The 22839-nt window shown below is 41.6% G+C and overlaps 1 protein-coding gene and 1 long non-coding RNA gene across 2 annotated transcripts in view; both read left to right on the top strand.

Moving 5' to 3' along the window:
* LOC131403108 (centrosomal protein kizuna-like) overlaps positions 1–13559 on the top strand; it is a 39885-nt gene extending 26326 nt beyond the window's left edge. The window contains exons 4-5 of the mRNA XM_058537455.1: positions 5629–5742; positions 13447–13559. Coding sequence (XP_058393438.1) covers positions 5629–5637 — 9 coding nt within the window. The 3' untranslated portion in view covers positions 5638–5742; positions 13447–13559. The remainder of the gene's footprint in view (positions 1–5628; positions 5743–13446) is intronic.
* A 6-nt stretch (positions 13560–13565) lies between these two features.
* On the top strand, positions 13566–22492 carry LOC131403195 (uncharacterized). The gene is made up of 3 exons (XR_009219281.1): positions 13566–13593; positions 21752–21808; positions 22435–22492. It is a non-coding gene; the product is annotated as an uncharacterized LOC131403195 (long non-coding RNA).
* The last annotated feature ends 347 nt before the right edge of the window (positions 22493–22839 follow it).

Genomic DNA, 22839 nt, shown 5'->3' with positions numbered 1-22839 from the left:
TTTTATTTATTTATTTTTTTAATAGAGATAAAATATGCAACTAAGACTTTATTTATTTATTTATTTATTTATTTATTTATTGGTGAGGAAGATTGTTCCTGAGCTAACATCTGTGCCAGTCTTCCTCTATGTTGTATGTGGGATGCCACCACAGCATGGCTTGATGAGCGGTGTGTAGGTCCGTACCCGGGATCAGAACCTGAGAACCCTGGGCTGCCGAAGCAGAGCGCTCCAACTTAACTACTATGCCACCGGGCCAGCCCCAAAGTGATGGTTTTAAAAGTAATCTTTTCTATCCAGGCCATGTGTTCTTAGTTTAAAGATCAAAACCTTCTTATGTTTTGGAAGGAGGGTAGGGTCAAACCCATGAGAAGGAAGAAGTTGAGTGTGCAGGCCAGTGTTCTGCAGGCACTGGAATGGGAAGCAAAGGCCGGTCGTGTTGCCCTTTGCCCACCGTTCTGTATATGGGCTGTTCCTAAACCCCACACTCAGAACTACAGACCACCTCTGCAGATGATGCCTTTTTGTCGTTGCTCATTTAGCAATACAATTTCCTTCCCCAAAACGTTGTTCTGGATGTGACCAACTATGGTGCTTTATTATTCTTCAGTCTCATTAAAAATACAGTAAATGTATTTTATAAAACTTTTTAAAAGTAACATTATATTATGTAAATTATGAAGTAAACTCATTACTAGTTATGGGCAGTGATTACCACACCATTTTGAGACTGTTGTTCCCTAGAGAAAATAAAACCTGAAAGTCATGCCTTTAGTGCTGCAACTGAAACATGTCCACTCTGATATAACACCCACGGGAATGTGTGGAAGTTACCTGGTGGGGTTAAGGAAAAGTTTATTTTCTACAGCCCTCATACAGGGTCATTTTTGCCAAAAAGTAATTCTCAGTTTGCAGTACTGAAAGGAAAAGCATGGCACTTTTTCTCTCTTCCTTGCTTCCAAAAAAAATTGTACCTTCCTTTGAGTGTTCCCATTAGCCTGGAGTGGAGTTGTTTTCTTTTAAATTATCTCTTAAATTCTGTGTGACTGAAAGATGAAAATGAAGCTAGAAAGCAATTACTTTAAATTTGGCCAAAAATATTTATTTATTATCTGCCTGCACTGTTGGGTAAAATAAAATATACCTCTTTAAAGTGCTTTTTGTGCTTCTAGAGATTACTTGTCATCCATCACGTTTGTCCACTTGCTGGAGTTCACAGAGACAAACTGATGGTAAGGCCCAGTGTGTTAGTGCCAGGTCCGTCTACATATTCCCCAGGAAGGACTGGGCATGGGCTGGTCAGACTGATGCCCCTTCAGTTGGAATTATTTTGATGGGAATGCAAATAGAAGACATGAAAGAAATTGAGGTCTTGAATTCTAGGATAGTGTTTTTTATAACACATAGTCTTTAATCTTTAGCTCCATAGTGTTTGAATTCTTTAATAGAGATTTTTTCAGCAAAGGACTGATGAATATTTTGTAAGCTAAAGTCAGGTATCACGTGGAGAAATAACTACTAGAAACCCTAAGCACAGACCAACTTGTCTTTTAGCCAGAGAATGTTCTGAGTTAATCGAGAGTAGACCATAAGCTCTGTGCAGACAGTACTTGTGGCCGTCTTATTGATCGCTCGTTGCCAAGCCATGGACGCCATGGAAGCCCTGGACTGGTCTAACAGCAACCATATAAAAACATACTGTAAAAATAGGTGTCATGGATTTCTCTAATCTAGGTTTAAATCTTGGCCTGTCATTCAACTCGTGGTGTTAAGTATGTCTTCAGTATTGTGCTGAGTGCGACATGAAACTTCAAGTAAGATAAAAATTCAGAAGTCCAATTGTTGTTCTCAACAAGCTTTTGGTCTTGTTGAGAAGACTAGACAGACATGACATAACTAGAGAACAGTACAATGTAGGATGTTGTCTGTATTGTGCTAAAGGAATTCAGGGATAAGAAAGATCCCTGTGAATGAGGTAGTCAGAGAAGCTCCTAGACAAGTATGAGAAGAGCTAGTCTAAGTAAGCCTGATATTTGGATTGATCAGATTGGAAAAGAACAAAGGTTATCTGGCATCTGTCCTGACTGGACAATCAGGTATTATTTAGCACTGGCATACCGTGGTGGGGTGGGGGGTGGGCATACTGGCAACAAAGGGTGCATTGTCTGTAGAGCATTTATAAACAGTAATAAAACCACTAAAACTGTTTTCTCTTATCACCATTCCTAAGAATGGGGGAGATAAAATACTCCTCCCTGGAGGGAGGCTGCTCCCACCCGAACACCCTGCCTATACCCCACTGTGGTACCCCAGCATTGGTGAGCATCTGCTAACTTCCGCCATTGTACCAGCATTTCAGAGGAGGTGCAGAAACATCAAGCCCTGGTCCTTGCTCAGGGTCTACCACCTGGGGTGGGAGGTGAGACTAGAGGCAGTCTAAGCTGGAGACCCCAAGCCTGCAGACCAGCTCTGTTTGTCCAGCATAGTATTTAACCTCCTTTTGAATTAGCTGCCAGATTTTTAAATTTGAGAGATGTCACGTAAAAATAAAACTAGCAATTGTGAATTTCCAGCTTCTCTTGAAAACTAGGAAGATCGACGTCACTGAGACACATTCCGCTGCGGGAGCTGAGAGTGACTGGCCCTTTGAGTGAGGCACACACCCCAGTTTTTCGCGAGCCCACCCCACCAGCTGTGGGCGTTGACTTCCCCCCAGCTGAGCCGTGAATGACTGTTCTCCCTCTCTGCCACCCCCACCACTGCTCTCCCACTTACACACTCTTCCCCTGCCATCTAGAGCACAAGTTCAGTCTCCTGGCTGTGGTCTGGGTCTCGTGTCTGTCCCCTCACCAACTGCATCTGTGCACGGCTGCCAGGCTAACCCTCTCAAAAACACTGCTTTCAAGAAACCAGCCATAGCTCAGAAATCCGCAAGATTTATTACTATTTTCTCACCCGAGTTTCATATTGAATTTTATTTCCCATTACTATCTTATCACCACAAACAGCAACCCCCACCTGGCCAGACTTGTGTCCTTGCTGGTCCCGACACCCCTCCTACCCTGGCATTTCCTCACATCTTTGCCTGTGCCGCCCCTTAGCTTAAAGGGTCATCTCCCCTTCTGTCTAAATCTTGCCCAGCTGAAGTTCCTCCTCCATAGTCAAGCCCTTGTGATGCCAAGGAGCTCTCTGTCTCTCTACTGCCTCACAACTCCTGATTGCCTTCCCAGTGATTATGTGCTCTCCTTTACTGCTCTGAAATTGGCTTACCTCCGATGGGCCTGTCTTCCTTTTCTTAAGGGCAGGTGTTATTTTGTGAATTGAGTGGTGACGAGATAAAGCCTTCCAGGAAGAATTAGGACCCAGATTTTGCCAAAGGAAAAAGAAGTATTATAGGTACTATAAGTCATATAGGCCAGGAGTCTGGAAGGTTTTTTGTTTGTTTGTTTTTTAATTTATTTTTTAAATTATTTTATTGAGGTCATATTGGCATATAACATTGTATAAATTTCAGGTATACAATATCATATATCAGTTTCTGTATAGATTGCTTTGTGTTCACCACCAATAGTCTAGTTTTTATCTGTGACCATACATATGTGCCCCTTTACTCCTTTCACTTTCCGCCTACTCCCTTCCTCTCTGGTAACCACTAATCTGTTCTCCTTATCCACGTGTTTATCTTCCACATATGAGTGAAATCATACGGTGTTTATCTTTCTCTGTCTGGCTTATTTTGCCTGGTGTAATACCCTCAAGGTCCATCTATTTTGTCACAAATGGCATGATTTTGTCTTTTTTATGGCTGAGTAGTATTCCACTGTATCTATATACCATGTCTTCTTTATCCATTCATCCGTTGATGGGCACTTGGGTTGCTTCCATGTCTTGGCTGTTGTGAATATTGCTGTGATGAACGTAGGGATGCATAAATCTCTTTGAATTGTTGCTTTCATGTTTTTGGATGAACACTCAGTAGTGGGATATCTGGATCATATGGTATTTCTATTTTTAATTTTATAAGAAATCTCCATACTGTTTTCCATAGTGGCTGCACCAGTTTGCATTTGCACCAGTTATGTATGAGGGTTCCCTTTTCTCCACATCCTCTCCAATATTTGTTATTTCTTGTCTTGTTAATTATAGCCATTCTGATGGATGTAAGGTGAAATCGCATTGTAGTTTTGATTTGCATTTCCCTGATAATTAGTGATGTTGAACATCTTGTCATATGCCTGTTGGCCATTCATGAACAAAATGAAAAAACAACCCACCAACTAGGAGAAAATATTTGCAAATCATATATCCAACAGAGGGTTAATTTCCGAAATATATAAAGAACTCATACAACTCAACAACAAAAAACAAAACAACCCCATCAAAAAATGGAAGGTTTTTGGCAGCAGAGCTCAGAGGTGAAGGATCCAACACAGGATGTAGCCCAGAGGGACTAAGAATCTTAGGCTTAGAGTTTAGACAAGAGCTTGAGACACGGCAAGGAACTGGAGTGCCCATAGGGTGGCCTAGGGTCCAGAATAGGGCTTGAATGAGAGGTGGGGGGGTGGGGGGGGTGGACATGACACGACATTTATATTTCCTGCCCAGGATAAAAGCCTGCTTCAGAGTCAGGGTGCCTGAGCCTACACTTGTCACTCGCCCTCTAATAGACAAACAGAGCACATCTCTTTCATCCTTTTGATATTAGGCACATGGCCATCAAATGGATCCAGTAACTTAACCCACTGTTGTACTAACTACAAGTTAGTAAGACGTTGCTAATTAACACATTGCTTTACAAGTTGCTTCATTTTCTTTTTGGAGTACATGTTGAATATTCCCAACTACGTATGTCATCAGCTTCTTTAAAGTAGAAATACTGTTTTGTCTTTGATATCTTCTCCTATAGCTTTTTAGAATCATGCTTTCCCCCAAATGGACATGTTTTTAAAGGAAGTTTCTAACCAGTCTCTTTGGAAGCTACTATGATACCGTGACAGACCTAACCTAAAACAGTGGCCAAATTGTTAGACTAGACCAGTCCCCCAGTAGACTGGAAATAGATAATGAAGGCTAAATCCCTCTTTCCCTCCCTTCCTCTTCTTACTAAAAATAAAGAAAATTGTATTGCAGTGGGATCTGAATGGAGAAATAATAGTCATTTTTCTGCGTTCAGAAATAGAGGACGTAACCAATATCCAGCCAGCAGTTTTCGATTTCTTAGCAGTGACGATTTAAGTAAATTTCACATGAGTTGTGGAGATCTAACTTTGTTATGATTGACAATAGAAAATTAGCCTTTTCTGCCGTTAAGATTATCTAGCATTCCTATCAGTCAGGTGGAATGTGGAATGAGATGGCACAGCTGTCGATTTGAAGGTCATTAAAGTCTTCAAAGGGTTAAAAGTTACTTCCACTGATGGATTTAAAACTGCCACATACACACAAACAAGGTTTTCAAAATGCCCCATTTTACATCTTTGTCGAGAGATAGTCTAGTTGCTGCATTTTTGTGTCTAGATTATATTACAGATATATTTCAATAAACCACGAAGAACCTCCGTAGATTCTAGAAGCTGGGCCATCTGTGCTTAAATAAACATCTCATGCAGCACCTGTTTTATTTTATAGGCTCTATAATCACAGTGACATTCTGAAAGAAGACCTTGAAGCCTGTGGAACAGCTGTCCTTCACCAGCCTCCGAGACTCTTACCTGGAGGTGGCAGCCATGAAAAGCAAGTCAGGTATTATTGGGATGAAATTGCTGCTGTGGAAGGATGGCCATTCTTGTTCCCAGATGCTTCCAAATGAAAACAAAACACTAGTCCACACGGTCACCACTGGGATAGACACTTGTAGTTGTCAGTTTAACTGTTTTATGGACTTGACCATTAACTTCTTTGTAAATGTATTTGTTTCTAATTGTTAATTGGATATATCCACTCAATCCCTACTCATAACAATGTTTTAAGGGCTTACTTGGGGGGAGGGAGCACAGGTAGCCTTCATCTGGTATATTAGCATACCTTCGTGAACAACCCAGGATATAATCTAGTCTAGCCACCACCCTAGAGGGATGTCATTGGCAAGTCCAAACCCCAGATGGATTCCTCAATTTCCAAGGTCATGCTGGTGATACAGGCCCCCAATCTAGAAGATACAGGCCCCCAATCTGCAAGTATGGTCTCTGGACCAGCAGCATCAACAAGACCTGGGAACACGTTTTCCCCGCCCAGGCCTCACTGAATCAGGAATCTGGGGGTAAGACCCAGCCACCTGGGTTTTAATGAGCCCTTAAGGGAACTACCCTCCCTCAGGTTTGAGAGCCACCACTTCAAGGATATCCCTTAAAGGCCATAAAGCTAGGATGAGAGAGATAGGGGGTTAATTATTTGCAGGGTAGTTGGCCATGTGAACCATGATTCTTGTACATCCTTCCTGAGTCAATCAGAAATCTGTTCTGTACCCTCTACCCACCTTTTAGGTAGTGTGGGTTTCTTTTCATGGCCCCAGAAGCTTTGTGGCATCTGAGCGACTTATTGAGGTCATAGAATTACATATGTGTAATTTGTGTAATGGTTTGTCCGGTGTTGGTACCTGGTCGGTGCCTAATTCATGTTGCATAATTGTTGCCAGTGACCTAACTCTGATTTTTATTTTGGGGACTGACTATATTTCCTTTTATTAAAATATATCCCCACTATTTACTAGCAGAGAACAAATTATTTCTCGAGCATGGTCAGCAGATGAGTGTCTGTGAAAGCCCACCTGAAAGGACCTTGTTTCGCTGAGAGTGAGAGGGGCTTTGGGTCTGGTTATCTTATATCTAACATCATTTTCTCTACCTTCAGTGTGCCACATAGGCTGTTTTATGTTAATGATTTTCTTCAGAGTAGAATTCAGCATAAATCCCACGAAAGCGTGAGAAGTCAAGATGATGGTTTCTAAAAGGACCTTGGCACAAGAAGACTTGGCCAATCATATGTTCCATTTAACAGAGCACAAGATGAGGTTCACAAGTCCTGAAAGTGTATACATTACCTTCTGCATCTGTACTAGTGATCTCCAAACTGTGGAAAATGCTGGAAATGACCTTCCTGGTCAGTAACTTTTCAACCTGAAGCAGTAAAGGGCAATGCAAGAAAATCCTTTTTCCTGTTTTTTGTTCTTTGTTTTTTTTGTGAGGAAGATCAGCCCTGAGCTAACATTCATGCCAATCCTCCTCTTTTTGCTGAGGAAGACCAGCTCTGAGCTAACATCTATTGCCAATCCTCCTCCTTTTTTTCCCCAAAGCCCCAGTAGATAGTTGTATTTCATAGTTGCACATCCTTCTAGTTGCTGTATGTGGTACGCAGCCTCAGCATGGCCGTTCAAGCGGTACGTCAGTGGGCGCCGGGATCCGAACCTGGGCCGCCAGTAGCGGAGCGCGCGCACTTAACTGCTAACCCACGGGGCCGGCTCCCCCTCTTTCCTGTTGTTTTATCATGCAAGATAAAAAACAGCAGTCTTAAATACTCCTTTACAAGGCGGTGGAAGAAGCTGTCTGGGGCGGAGTCTTTCTGCACTCTGTAGGTCATTTGGTGATTATGTGTTGTGAGGCTCTGTAACCAGGCCCCTGTTTCTTTCTCACTGCTTTTTGTATCTGTTGATATACTATTTTGCATAAACCACAGTTGTGGTATGTGGCATAGAAAGCATATATGCATTTATAATTCTCTGTGCAAACTGACTTGTTAGACTAAATGATTCATTGCGTGACTCTCTCAACCTACGCTGCCAAACTGTGATTGTGGGTGATGAGATAAAATATCTACATCTACTAGACTAGAGATTTGTATAGTTTCTCAACATGCATAATAGAGCATTGATTTCCATTATGAAAGGTTGCATTTTGCATGACTGTTGGTCTACAGTTATGTATAAATCAGCTTTCCCTAAGAAATGATCCTTCTTTATGACCAACACAAATTTTAAAATTAATATCTGGAGGCTGCAAGACTGCTTCTTTACCACAATCATTTTTTTAAGCCAGATAAAGAAGTCAGGAATGATTACTAATGTCAGTGTTATGTTCTGTTACGATTAGGATTGCCCTTTTATGCCCCATTGTGTGTTGTGACTGGGGGTGCTGTTTAATGCACACTGATTGTCACTGGTTCACTGTCTAGCCTTGGAAAAAGTGCCAAGTGTTTATATGACCTTTGAGAGATAAGCAGTCAGGTCTTTAAATACAGATTCTTTCTAAAGAGTTTTATTTATTTATTTATTTTTGCTGAAGAAGATTAGCCATGAGCTAACATCTGTTGCCAGTCTTCCTCTTTTTTTGCTTGAGGAAGTTTAGCCCTGAGCTAACATCTGTGCTAATCCTCCTCTATCTTGTATGTGGGTCACTGCCACAGCATGGCTGATGAGTGAGTGGTGTGGATTCACACCTGGGATCCGAACCCGTGAAGCAGGGCTGCCAAAGTGGAGCACGCCAAACTCAACCACTAGGTCACCAGGCCAGCCCCTCTAACAAGTTTTAATCATGGCATCGGGCTCCTTGCTGCTCTTCTTGCTCTAGCCACCCTCTGTGCCCCTCAGCACCCAGGAATTATTGTTGGACACTCCCCTAAGTGATATATTCCCATCTGCTTTGAGATCTCCCCTGGACCAAAGCAGTCAACTGGTCAACTTGATAAACTATTTCAGAAACACAGATTTGGAGAGAATGATCTACTTTTGTTCCTTAATTGTTAATGACACTGATGTCATTAGAATTCTAAGCCAGGCAGAGTAGGAAGGCTCTAATGGGTTATGAACTCCTTAAAGCCTGTTGAAGAGAACTGTGTTTGGTGTGGCGGCAGCCCTGCTTGTGCCCCTGACCCAACCATGGCTGTCGAGGTCTATCTCTTTACTATAATCTCATCTGCAAAATGGGGTACCTGCCCCACAGCGTACTCTAAAAGATAGTGAGAAGACTTCTGAATTCCTGCTCACAAAGTGAAGCATCTTAAAAGGAAAAAGAACAAAACCGTTCCTATCATCATTATTGATTTTTGTTATATCAGGGATTAAGTGTTCAAAGACCTTCATATGAAAGGTTTACTGTTATTAGGTGGAAGACCAAGTTGTTATTTTAGACAATCGTGAATTATTAAAATATAATTCATGTCATTTGGGGTAATTGATAAAAAATTTGTTCATTATTGCCTTCTGGAAAACATATTTTAACATAAAAATGATTACTTAAGTAATTTTATCGTATATGAAATCCATATTGAGAGTACTCATTATTTTATTTTTTTTCCAGGTGCAACTAATTAATTGTCTCTTGTTAGTGGCTACTTTCAGATACAGTTGCCCAATTGTGCTCCCAAACTCATGCTGAAAAATTGAGTCAGCTTTATATTATTTGGATTACAGTATGTAAAAACCTCTTTATTTTATTCTGCCTATTATGTTCAGAATAAAATTCAGGGTACTTACTATTTTGTCTGCATTTAAAACTTTGGTCAAGTTACCAATCTGTTGTAAATCAGTTGTAATTAGGAAATGTTGGTACATTTACTTAAATTGCAGTTTTCTGATTGGAAGCCATTCCAAGTGTATGAAGTTAATTATAGACTGTTTAAAATCTATTCTTTTATTATCTTTTTAATTAAAGGAGTATATAATTTAGCTGACATTGAACTTTGTTTTTTCTCTGTGGCATTGATGTTATAAATTTTCCAATGTAAAGTAGACGAAAGAGAAAAAAAAAACTCCTTTAAATCCTTTGTACCTTGGGCCGGCCCAGTGGCACAAGCGGTTAAGTGCTCGCGCTCCTCTGTGGCAGCCCGGGGTTCGCTGGCCCGGATCCCAGGTGCACACCAGCGCACCGCTTGTCAGGCCATGCTGTGGCGGTGTCCCATATAAAGTAGAGGAAGATGGGCACAGATGTTAGCTGAGGGCCAGTCTTCCTCAGCAAAAAAGAGGAGGATTGGCATTGGATGTTAGCTCAGGGCTGGTCTTCCTCACACACACACACACAAAATCCTTTGTACCACTTTGCAAATTTTCTGATTTGGTGTGTTTATGTAGAAACATGGGCAAGACTCCATGCAAGGAGAGCCATGGCTGTTGTACTCCTCACCCAATTTGTCCTGAAATCAATCTGCATGAAAGCCTGGTTTTGTGCTGTAAGTGTTGGCTTAACTGTTCAGAAGTCACAGAGTCTAGATGCTGTACCTCCTTCCATAGCTCATTTGCTATTTGACCCCATGCAAGTCAATTAATGGGTTTTGTCCTTTTGTGAGGTATGTATAATAATTATAGGAAACCTTAGCTAGTTCTTTCATACCAGAGCCCAAAGGATGGTTACAGTTGGTGGGGACATTAGTAGCCTCTTGCCTTGGCTTTGCCTCTGCAGAAGTCACGTGTATCAGTCACCAGCGAGACGGTCTCTGATAATTCAGTCCATCCCAACTACTTGAACTAACTTAATTCACCCTACTTCAACTTGTTTCCAGGTTTAACTCAACCTAAGTAAACATCTTTTCAGACCAGAAGCACAATTGATTTACTCATTATGAGAAATGAAACGGCTGAATGGACTAGAATTTGCTGGTAGCCTGTGATTGCATTTTCCCGGTAGGGAAATCTCTTGTGAAACCAAATGTAGAAAAAGGTTGCTTCATTTACATAGAAACAGAACAAAGGAATTGGGTGCATTATGACATTGGTGAGGTCTAGACAGAACCAAGAAAGGCAAGTTGCTGAAGGGGCTTTCTACCAAACCAGCCAGAAACCTTAGAATCATTCTGGGAAGTTTTTAAATAAGTTCAAGGATTCCGATGACCCATCCCACTTTATTCAACTCTTGGGAAAAACTAGAGTTAGGTCAGGCAAAGATTATAACAATTAAGATTTATTAAAGAAGGTTCTGAATTGTACCTAGACTTACTTTTTTTCCAAATATTTTCTTATGAAAATTTCCAAACATACAGAAAAGTAAAAGGAACTGTGTAATGAGCATCCATATACCCACCACCCAGATTCTACCATTGACATTTGATTGCACTCCCATATGTGTGTCTCTTCATATTTCCATCCATCCATCAGTCACAATCTCTTATTTTTATGCATTTCCAAGTAAGTTGCAGACATTAGTATACTGTTTTTTAACTTTTTACTTTGAAATTTTTAAAACATTCACAAAAGCCGCTATAATAACATAATGAAGTCCCATGTACCCCTCACCCAGATCCACCAGTTGTCAACATTTTGCTAGTCTTGTTTTATCTTTCCCTCATCCACACTTTTTTCTTTGAGTAGTTTAAAAGAGACAACATATTTTACTTATAAATACTCACAAATACTTATATCTCTAACATATAAGGATGTAATACATTACCATTTACCAAGATTCTTTACTTTATCTGATACCTATTTCTTGTGAGTTTGTCTTGATTATCTCAAAAAAGTCATTTTACATTTGCTTTGTTTGTATCAGGATCGAAATGCTATCACCTGTAAACTGCTGGTTCAATCCAGATACATGATGATACTCCAGCCCAGTTATTTTGGCAAGACAATGTCATAGGTGGTGCTTGTACTTCGTTTTTTTTTTTTTTTTTGGTGAGGAAGATCAGCGCTGAGCTAACATCCGATGCCAGTCCTCCTCTTTTTTTTTTTTTGCTGAGGAAGATTGGCCTTGAGCTAACATCCATGCCCATCTTCCTCTACTTTATACGGGATGCCGCCACAGCATGGCTTGACAAGCGGTGCGTTGGTGCACGCCCGGGATCCGAACCTGCGAACCCCAGGCCACCAAAGCGGAGTGCGTGCACTTAACTACTGCGCCACCAGGCTGCCCCAGTGCTTGTACTTCTTATTACACCCCCCTCAGGCCGCATGTGATGTCTGGTTGTCATGTTGTTAGGAAGACTGGTCTGTGGGTTTGAACATTGATAGACTGATGCTTCAGTATAAAATTTACTGTTATGCATTTTCCACAAAATTATGATCATTTCCTAGATGCATTCATTAATTTGGACTTACAAAATGGTGACTTTTCTAATTTGTTAATTTCTTCTGCATTTATTAGTTGGAAGAACTTTTCCCATCAACTACTTGTTAATTGTGAAATGCATTTTTTGACCACAAAGGCAGGATAAATGCTTGATTCTCTCCCTTTACTTACCAATTTTCAGAATATCAAGTTGTTTCCCTAGCAGCCTCCAAAGGTTTGTTTATTTGTTTATATTTTTAATTTTGGTGAAACACACATGACATAAAATTTACCATCTTAACCATTTTTGAGTGTACAGCTCAGTAGTGTTAAGTACATTCACATTGTTCTGCAACAGATCTCTAGAACTTTTTCGTCTTACAAAACTGAAACTCATATCCATTAAATAGCTCTCCATTTCTCCCTCTCCCAGCACCTAGCATCACCATTCTGCTTTCTGTTTCTGTGAATGTGACTGCTCTAGGTGTCTTATGTAAGTGGAATCATGCAGTCTTTGTCTTTTTGTGACTGGCTTATTGTACTTAGCATAGTGTCCTTAAGATTCATCCATGTTGTAGAATGTGACAGGATTTCCTTCCTTTTTGAGGCTGAATCCAAAGATTTTTTATTATTTTTAAAACTTTTTATTATTTATTTTTTAAATGAACTTGTAGATTTTTATATATTTGCTGTGTTTAAGTCCATTGCACTCATTGTTCTTTTTGGTGCTCAAATTGTCCCGTCCTTGGCCAGCAGGAACCCTTTCAAGATGGCCTCTGAGGCCTTTTGACATGACTCAGTGGTCTTTGATAGCTTCCGTACTTTCTGGTATGACAAGGTTTTCCAGGCTCGTCTTGTACATTTCCTGCCCCAGAACTAGAACAGGGCATTTCCCTAAGGGAACCTGGTTCCTTTTAGTATCTAAATACCGTAGTCTAGGCAGCAATATAGGCTTCCCTTTAACTCTTTCCTAATAATATCTTAATTTTTAAAAAATTTCATAGTAAGTATATAACAGGAATCAACTGTTGTTGAGATGGAAATGTGATCTGTTTCTCTTAACTACACTTAAGAGGAGGGTGACTATCTGTGCAGTGATTTGAAACCATGGCCGCGCATTAGAATCGCTCTGTGAGCCTTAAAAAATCCCAATGGCTGGACCACACCTCAGGCCAATTTTACTAGACTCTGTAGGGGTGGCATTAGGCACCTGGATTTTGCAAACCTCCCCAGGTAGTTCCAGTATGCAGCCAAAGTTGAGAATGCTCATCTAGCAATGAAATCATAACCAAAATAAAATTAAAAAAGAAATACCAAGACTCTGGAAATTCCCTTAGTCCAGAATATATTAGGTTCTAGACTTTTCTGGATGAACTATCTTCTACCAACTTGATTAAGGGGCCTTTGAAAATATGGGAATCTCATAAGTAACCCAATACTACAAATTTCTAATGTGTCTCCTATTTCTGTGTTATAGATCTGAACAAGCGTCAGCCTCAGGCTTGTTGAGGGCACAGTTGGGTCAGCACATGGCCACCTTGAAAGAACGTGATAATTCTATCACAGAAGAGGTAGCTAAGAAGTCTGAAGTTTTCCAGTCAAAAACGTGGACCAGAGGACAGGGGTTAGTAATTTTTATTTTTTTTAATAAGTTTCAAGATGTACAAATTATTCATTTAAGGAAATAGTCATGTTCTTAGCAATGGTTAACATATTTGAAAAAAGATTAAATAATAGTGAGGTTTTATGGTTGGTTTTAACTTTCTGCTCTCAGGCCTTTTGCATAGTGTTTTATGTAGGAATCTCAACTCCTTACATAACGTTGATTCAGGTTTTGGAGCTAACCTAATTAAGCATATCTACCACAGCATTTTCCAAGGAACTTAGAAGCCTCTTGTGGCATCCTGGTTTTCTTTCTCCACTCCATCCAGACCCGGGAAACAGAGCCGTCTTCCGTGGCTGACGTGTGGGCTGGGGGCGAGAAGGTCCGAGGGAGTGGAGCCTTGCTGTGCCGGGTCCAGCCTAGGCCAAGGAGTTGGTGTTTATTGAGTAGATTCTGAAAAGCCGGTAGAGCTTTGCGAGCGGGGCTGTCATGAGGTCTCTGCTGCGCCTTGGGGAGTTCTGTCTGCTTGGAGTGGGACTGAGGCGGGGAGGAGCGGGCCCTGCTGTGGGCCAGACAAGACAGCGAGGGGCCTGACTCAGGAGCTGGCGCAGAGGGGAGCGTGAGCTGCTGAAGAGACCAGGGAACCCATGGAGCAGACTCCCAAGGAAGGCAGGAGGGGCCTGACTCAGGAGCTGGCGCAGAGGGGAGCGTGAGCTGCTGAAGAGACCAGGGAACCCATGGAGCAGACTCCCAAGGAAGGCAGGAGGGGCCTGACTCAGGAGCTGGCGCAGAGGGGAGCGTGAGCTGCTGAAGAGACCAGGGAACCCATGGAGCAGACTCCCAAGGAAGGCAGGAGGGGCCTGACTCAGGAGCTGGCGCAGAGGGGAGCGTGAGCTGCTGAAGAGACCAGGGAACCCATGGAGCAGACTCCCAAGGAAGGCAGGAGGGGCCTGACTCAGGAGCTGGCGCAGAGGGGAGCGTGAGCTGCTGAAGAGACCAGGGAACCCATGGAGCAGACTCCCAAGGAAGGCAGGAGGGGCCTGACTCAGGAGCTGGCGCAGAGGGGAGCGTGAGCTGCTGAAGAGACCAGGGAACCCATGGAGCAGACTCCCAAGGAAGGCAGGAGGGGCCTGACTCAGGAGCTGGCGCAGAGGGGAGCGTGAGCTGCTGAAGAGACCAGGGAACCCATGGAGCAGACTCCCAAGGAAGGCAGGAGGGGCCTGACTCAGGAGCTGGCGCAGAGGGGAGTGTGAGCTGCTGAAGAGACCAGGGAACCCATGGAGCAGACTCCCAAGGAAGGCAGGAGGGGCCTGACTCAGGAGCTGGCGCAGAGGGGAGCGTGAGCTGCTGAAGAGACCAGGGAACCCATGGAGCAGACTCCCAAGGAAGGCAGGAGGGGCTCCAGCCCAGGAGCCAGATTTAGAGCGTTCCCGTCGTGGTCCTCGTCATTCCCTGGAGAAGCCATACACTCAGAGAGATGGCCTTTCCTTTCCTAAATTTAATGTCTTGTGCACGTGTCTAGTTTCATGTATGTTTTCTCATCCTTACATGTAATATAGGGTTTTCTGGCTTTGATCCTTTTTATTTTTATCGTGCGCAAAGTTCGAGGATTCTGCATGTGCCCCTCCCGGAGGCGCGGCTTGCCGTCTCTGCACTGAAGTCACACACCTGTGTCGCTGTGCGGTCCAGAGCCTCTGCCATCACCCCTCAAGCCTCTCAGAGCACCTTCAGTCCTTCTCAAGCCCCCCTTTCTTTGCCCCTTTGATTAAAAGAGAGTAGAAGTACTTTTTTTAAGCATTTCAAACATACAAACATAGAGTGATAAAATGAACCCAGGAATCCCATGCCTCCCAGCCCAGACTCAATGTGTTGTTACCATTGCACCCTATTTATTTCAGACCTGCTCCTCCTCTTCCTTCTCCTCATCTTCCTACCCCTCCTCCTTTTCCCCCTCCCTCTTGGCTTTTCTCTCTCCCCCTTTCACACACCTTCCCTCCCTTCTTCTGCTCTTTCTCTCCTCTTCTTCTCCCCTCCTTTTCTCCTTCTCCTCGTCTCCCTCCTCTAACCTCCTTCCTCCCCAATTTCTTTCTCCTGAAATAAATTATTATGGAGATACAGCCCCTGTGCGCTTCTCCTCAAGCCCATGCCCCTTTTCGGAGGTAATCTTGTGCTATCCTTCCCACACATATTTTCATTTCACTGCACTTCCTGTGACTCAATAAATAACCTATAGTTTTGTTTTGTTTGAGGTATGATACCAGTTGTGTGAATGTTCTTTGAGAAAGAACCATGTTCTTGAGGAAAAACCTGTGTTTTTTAGATCCGTTCCACACCTATTGATAAATGTAGATCTTTTTTTTTTTTTCTTTCTTTTTTTTTTTTAGGTCAGGAAGATTAGCCCTGAGCTAACATCTGTTGCCAATCCTCCTCTTTTTACTGAGGAAGATTGGCCCTGGGCTAACATCCATGCCCATCTTCCTCTACTTTATATGTGGGATGCCTGCCACAGTATGGCTTGATGCACCTGCCATGCATATGTCCACGCCTGGGATCCCAACTTGTAAACCCTGGGCCGCTGAAGCGGAGCAGGGAAACTTAACCACTATGCCACTGGGCTGGCCCAATAAATGTAGATCCTAAGAAGGATTTGTTTTCCGGTTTTGTTGTCCATTTTATCTAGTACCATTTTGTAACAACATTGTACTCCATTCTTGTTCACTCAGGTAGGTCACATCTCAGCCGTGTCAAGGGTGAAGTAAGTAGTGGTCTACTGCCCTTTCCTATCTAGTCATCTTTTTTTAAAAAGGTGTCGTTTATATTAGAAAACGTATTCCCACTTCCAGACAACCAATCCACTCATAATTTTACAAATAATAACTCCATTATTTTTTTTTTAAAGGATCTCTCAGTGTTGCTTGGTTTTTTGTTTTTGTTTTTTTAATTTTATTTATTTATTTTTTCCCCCAAAGCCCCAGTAGATAGTTGTGTCATAGTTGCACATCCTTCCAGTTGCTGTATGTGGGACGCGGCCTCAGCATGGCCAGAGAAGCGGTGCGTCGGTGCGCGCCCAGGATCCGAACCCGGGCCGCCAGCAGCGGAGCACGCGCACCCAACCGCCAAGCCACAGGGCCGGCCCAATATCTCCATTATTAATGAGAAGGGGCTACCCAATTAATAACTTATGAATCAAGTGCTATTCTGCCTCCCCTCGTAGGTTTTTTGTTCCCTTTTAAATCATCCTGATCTCATCTTAGTGACAATCATAAAAATTACCAATAAATTAATCACAAAATCTGTCCTTAAAAATCGAAGTAAGCAGGCAGTTTCTGAAACGGTTAGGTTGTGACTGAAGAAATGCACAGCCGTAAAGAACAATGTTACCAAAATGACGTGGGCAGGGCAAGCCTTGCGAACTTTAGAACAAAATGCTTTTGTGAGTTCTAGGACTGTTTTGATTTACATGTCATGCTTTTACTATTAGCAAAATCAAGTATCTTTGGTTGTTTCCCTGTATTGAAACAATATACACCTTTAGTAAATAGCATGAGTTACATATTTCTCTGTAGATAAAAATCTTAAAAATAAGAGATTTTCAAAATTTAAGAAAGTTCTACTAAAAATTACTTGGCTAAGAGTCTAATGAAGCTCAGAAATATTTACTTTGATCTCTTGGGTAAATGGCTAATTAAACAGTCACATGTAAATGATGTTTACCTGTGGGTCCCCTTGCTGTCAGCTAGAGTCAATCCTGTCTCTTGAGTAAATACATCATTAAAGCCGCTGAAACTCGGATTATGTCCCCTTGAGACCAGATAAGATCCACAGCACCCGCATACCCTATTAGGCAATTACATAATTGAGCTGCAGGCTTTTAAATCAGAAAAATTTATAATTACTTTATGTGGAAAAAAAAATGAGTTGGGTGCTTCATTAAAACACAAAGTGCCTTAATACTCCTTCTCTCCTAAGTGATGTCTGTTTCCACCCAGGAGAACTTCTCCAGGGAAAGCAGAGTGGCTTACTGGTGGCACTCATAGAGTGCCCCCACCACACATACCAGAAAGACACATGACTAGTCACAGAAATCCCTTCATCTCTCCCTAAGGATCGACTGTTCTCTTGATCTTCTCTCTTGAATACTCATTTGCTGGCTCATATGAATACTTTCCCCTTTCTTTTAATTGCTGCACAGATAAAATCCCCTTCGTATAACTTAGACATACCTTAGGTGATGATGCTTGCATTTCTCTTTAAACATTGAAAAATTACTTCTGGTGTGCAAGAGGAAGGTTCTTGAGGAAAAAGTCAGTTAAATCTGTGTATTAGGGGAGATTGTCATCTACTGTCTACATCCGTGGTTTTTAATTCTCTTGCTTTTCTGTATCTGCGTTAACAGCACTGATTTACATACAGAAGGAAATGTAATTTTATTAAATGCTTTCACATTCGCTTCTGTTTGTATTTGTACCATCCGTCGCAGAAATCAGATTCCTTTGGAGCTAGCATGTGTTTGTCTTAAAAAACTAGCAGGAAAAAAAAGAAAACCAAACTTGGAATATTAAGGTAAACAAAAAGGAGAAAATAAAATTGCCCGTTGACGTTGTGGTGTATGGTTTTTAATATTTAATATATTGGCAAACATGGGTTGTACTGTTTGTGTCCATAGCTTCTTTTTTTCCCACTTGTCACAAGTGAACTTCCTTTCATACCATCACATCTTCTTCTACATCATTCCCAACAGCTGTGCAGAGACCGCTGTGTGGCTATTCCACTGTCCCTTTAACCAGCCTCCTGTTCAACATTTAAGTTGTTTTTAATTTTTCCTGTAGTAAAAAAATTTCAAAGAACATCTGAGCAATTCAGTTTGTACAAATATCCATGCTATTTCCTTAGAATGAATTCCTAGATGTAGAGTTGTTAGGTCGAAGGGAATGTGTGTCTTTCAGCCTTTTGCTCTGCACTGCCAGATCTCACTCTGGAGGGGTCATCAAAGTCACAAGGAATGGAGGAAAATATATATATATATAATCTGAGCACTTTATGAAACTGGGTGCTATCAACTTTTTTTTTTTTGAGCACCAAATTGAGAAGTGCAAATGACATCCAATTTTTTTGTTCATTTGACCTTTATATTACCATTGAGGTCAAACTTTTCCCCTACCTATTTGTGAGCCCTTTGTGGTTCTTCTTTTATAATTTGCCAGTTCGTGTCCTTTGCTCATTTTTCTATTAGGTAATGTTTTTTCTTGTTGACTTGTAAGAATTGTTTTTATGTAAATTCGTACAATTTGTTGCAATATTTTGAGCAGTTTGATTTTTGCCTTTCATTTTTCTTAATGATATTTTGGACACAAAGTCTTTTCCATTATTATCTTCATCTGTCTATTTAGGCATTTGAATAATCACAGTTAAGTTTCTGGATATAAATTAAGAGGCAGCCTAGATGACTCTTGGGGTTCTAGACCTAGCAGGAACCGTAACTGACCTTTGAGAAAAATTCTGGTAGAATTGAGCTGGTAATTCTAAGTGTCCTGCTAAGTGTAAATCATAGGACGATGTGTCTTTCTAAGATCTGAAATATGACCATCAGTCATTCTACAAATAGTGTGTGCCTTGGCATTGAATTTCTAAGCCTTTTCTCCTGGTTCCTGGAAAGGCAGAAAAGTGAGGAACTAGTTTGTTCTATTGACTTAGGCTCCAGACTGCTGAGAACACTGAGACAGTCCCCAGTCTCCCTCCTGGGCTCCAAATGTATGAAATCAAAGAGAGCCTTTATTAGCTAACAGATAAGTTGACACCCAAGCATAGTCTATTCATAAGCACCATCAGGAGGCCCATGGTAAAACTGTTGTCTGGTGGCATTTTTCAGATAGAGAGCTCCAATTTGCAGAGCCCATTCAGTCCCAGCATGAGCTGTGTAAAGCAGCTTGTTCCCTCTTCTCTGGGCTTTTGTTTCTTTGTAGGTATGGGTTATTGTTGTCAGTTTCAGACTGCACGCCCCTTCAAATTGGGGGCTTCCTTAGAAATATGCCTGGCTAAAGCATCTGCAAACAGTACATCCTGAGAATGTATTACAGATGTTTTTCCTGACTCTGCAGAAGTTGTTTTTGACTAGAAACCTCTAACCATTCCTTGTCTGAGATTGACTTTTGTTTCTGTCCCTGCTTATCATTATTACCTGCTTATTAGGGATTTATATTGTGGGTTCCCTTATGAATGACCCGTTGGGCAGATCTGCTGCTCTCTTTGTTGGCTCTGTGGTCCAGTAAAGTGAAGCCAACCATTCTCATGTAATTTGACCATCCATCAAAATCCTTATAAAATAAAAGACTCATCTTTGAGAAATTATCTCTAGGATTATCTTAAAAGATGAGTCCTTTTATAAACATCTCTATCAAAAAAGTAAGAGAAATCCTAGAGATAAGAGTATTGAGTAGTGAAGATAAATGGGATAAAATATATGAAATAAGTGAAAACCTGCAGTATGCCCACTACTTTATTTACCTCACCCTGGTAAAAAAAAAAAAAAAAAAAAGAGGGCAGAGTGTAGAACTAGTAGCAGTGGTGGTATTCTTATCAAGCATACAAGGACTTATTAGAAAGACATTTGCAGGATTATTATAGCATTTTATTGTGTTCTTTTGAAACCCAGTTGGAACCCAGCTAAAGCAAAAGAGGGTCTTAATATGAAAGGGGTGCACAAAACAGTGAGATAAATTGTGTGTCATCATTGAGGGCCCAGTTACAAGTAATCTGAGTCATTGACAATCCAAAACAGTTTCCATTATCTGCAAATTCTACAGTAAAAAGTGTAGAAAGTCCTTTAACAATTTTATTCTTAAAATATGTGTTAAAACAGTGGCTATTACGAAGTCATGCCAAGAAATTATTAGTTACAGCTATTGCATAAGGTAATACGACGAAGAAATACATATTTGAGGCTCTCTCAGAATGTTTGAATTATTTTAGGAAAAGAAAATTATAACTTTCACTTCAGAATTTGGGTCAGTTCTTTTTGTTCATATTCTAAAATGCTTTTCATAGATCCAGGATGATTGGGCACACAGAATAGGAGCTTATCTCCCTGTGGAAGCAGACAGACTAGAGCAGGAGAGGTGGAGATCTGGAAATGAGACAGGCCACAGTGGCTCAGCTTGCGTACTGACAACTGAGAGATGGCAGGTCAAGGAGGTGACACTATTCTTCACACCTGTCTTCCTGGACAGATTCTGGAAGCAGGTGCAGTACAGTGGTCCATGTAGGCAGCTGGGATTGAGGCATTACGGCAGCCAGTGATGGGAATCAGCCCTGGCCTGAGCTTCAAGGGCAGGACTCTACACCTGAACCCCAGTGTGCAGAAACAGGGATACAATGCAGGTCATCCCAACAGAGAATTATCACAACTCGAGTAAAAGTCAGGGACTACTTTATGTAAATAGAGGAAGAGCTACCTCTTCCTCTAGAACTGGTTACTAGAACTGGACCACAGACAGGTGCTGGCTACAAGGCTAACTTGACACCAAGTCCTTCGGCCGAGGAGACTAGAATTCCTTAAATCCCCTGAAATCAGCTGCTCCGGCCCCTAGGATAGGCCGTGGATCCAGGTGGCCAGCTGGTCCAGGGGAGGGCAGAGGGCCGGAGCCTTGCAGGGATATCAAGGCCGATGGCAGTGGCCTTGTATGTTCAAAGCCAAACTTACAAGGCAAGATCTTCCATATTCTGCCTCTGTGATTCTTCCTGTCAGGGCATCTTCATGAGGAGAGATGATTATCTTCCCCCTTGTTCACTAGAGAATTATGTTGTTACCACTTCGCTCTCAAACTAAAGATGACCTATGAGGCTTTGTCCAGTTTTGCTCTTCATATTAACTTGTAGAGTCTCGTGTCCATTCTACAGGTTGAGTTGGACATTTCCTTGTATTTACTACTGTTGCCAGAGACCAGGGAAAGGTCAGCACCACCACCGAGATTTCCTCTCCCCGCCGCCTGGGCAAATCACCACTTCCAAGTAGGAAATGAGAGAGAAACACACTCTGGCAGCGGGACAATGTCATCATTGGTTGTTTAACTCTTGTTACCAGTATAGTTTTATTTCTTGGGGGAAGAGTGTTGACCTAGAAATTAAGAGACATGGGTATTTACCTGTCCTGTTAATTTTGACTTTTTCTCTGCCTCTCAAGTTGGCTGTGATAAAATCTGTGCCCACCTCCCTGCCCAGGACACATGAGGCGATATGGGTAAGACAATTTGGTGCCCTTTGAAAACAGATAGGCAGTGTGGCTAGTAAGTTTCCTGAGCTCCCCAGCAGACTTAGCAGCAAAGTGCAGAGTGTGTTTATCCTTGATTGACAATTATGCTTTAAAATAAGGGCAATTCTCTTTTTGCTTAGTGTCTCCTTCTCAGCCACCAAGTTTTTCTACAGTCTTCTCATTTGGGGGAAGTTCAGGGGTCATTTCTGGAAGGATGGGGATACTGCAAGGTCACATTTTTCCAGATCTCTTTCTCAATCCAAACCAACAGCATTCATGCAATGAGAGAGTCGATCTTGGATAAACCAGCCCAGCTTCACAAGAGTGGTCACATTTCACATACGTACTTCACAAGTAGAACACTTCAGCATGACATAAGATTCAGGCCACAAAAAAATGTATTATTACAAGTGTAAGTTGTTGTAAAGAATTAAATTATGCTGCAAAATAATCAGATGTTATTTTATCTTGAAGACATTTTAATTTCAGTTAAATGTTAGGAAGCAAATTAAATCCAAAGTAAAGCTTAACCTAAAATTATGTCTGAAGGCTGGGTCTTTGAGACCAACGGGAATGTGGCTAGAGTTTATTTTTATTTCTTTTAAACACTGTAGGCAGCAGCGTTATTGAAAAAAGCCCCTACAGAAGAGTGTGACGATAGTTCGGCCGTTCTGAATCATCTTGCAGCTTGCCATCTATTCTGAATGACAGTAGTGGAATAAAGGAAGCGAAACCCACTCTGTGGCTCAACAGTGTTCTTACAAGGGAACAAGGTAACTGTTGTTAAAGGGTCTGTCCACAGCAAAAACGCATTCAGAGTCAACGCAAACACCCTTTCTCAAGGTGTACCTATAAAATAAAGCAGACTCAAGAACACTTCTAATTTTAATATGTATAATATGTTATTTGTTTTATACCACCTTCCAATAAATATATGTTTTCATTTAGTCTAACAGGAATAGGAAACCTAATTGTCGATCTGCTGTCCTGCTGAATTTCCAATAAAATAAGTTTTTATA

Source organism: Diceros bicornis, unplaced genomic scaffold (assembly GCF_020826845.1).
Source record: "Diceros bicornis minor isolate mBicDic1 unplaced genomic scaffold, mDicBic1.mat.cur scaffold_55_ctg1, whole genome shotgun sequence".
Lineage (NCBI taxonomy): Eukaryota > Metazoa > Chordata > Mammalia > Perissodactyla > Rhinocerotidae > Diceros > Diceros bicornis.
This window is presented reverse-complemented; position numbering and strand designations above follow the sequence as displayed.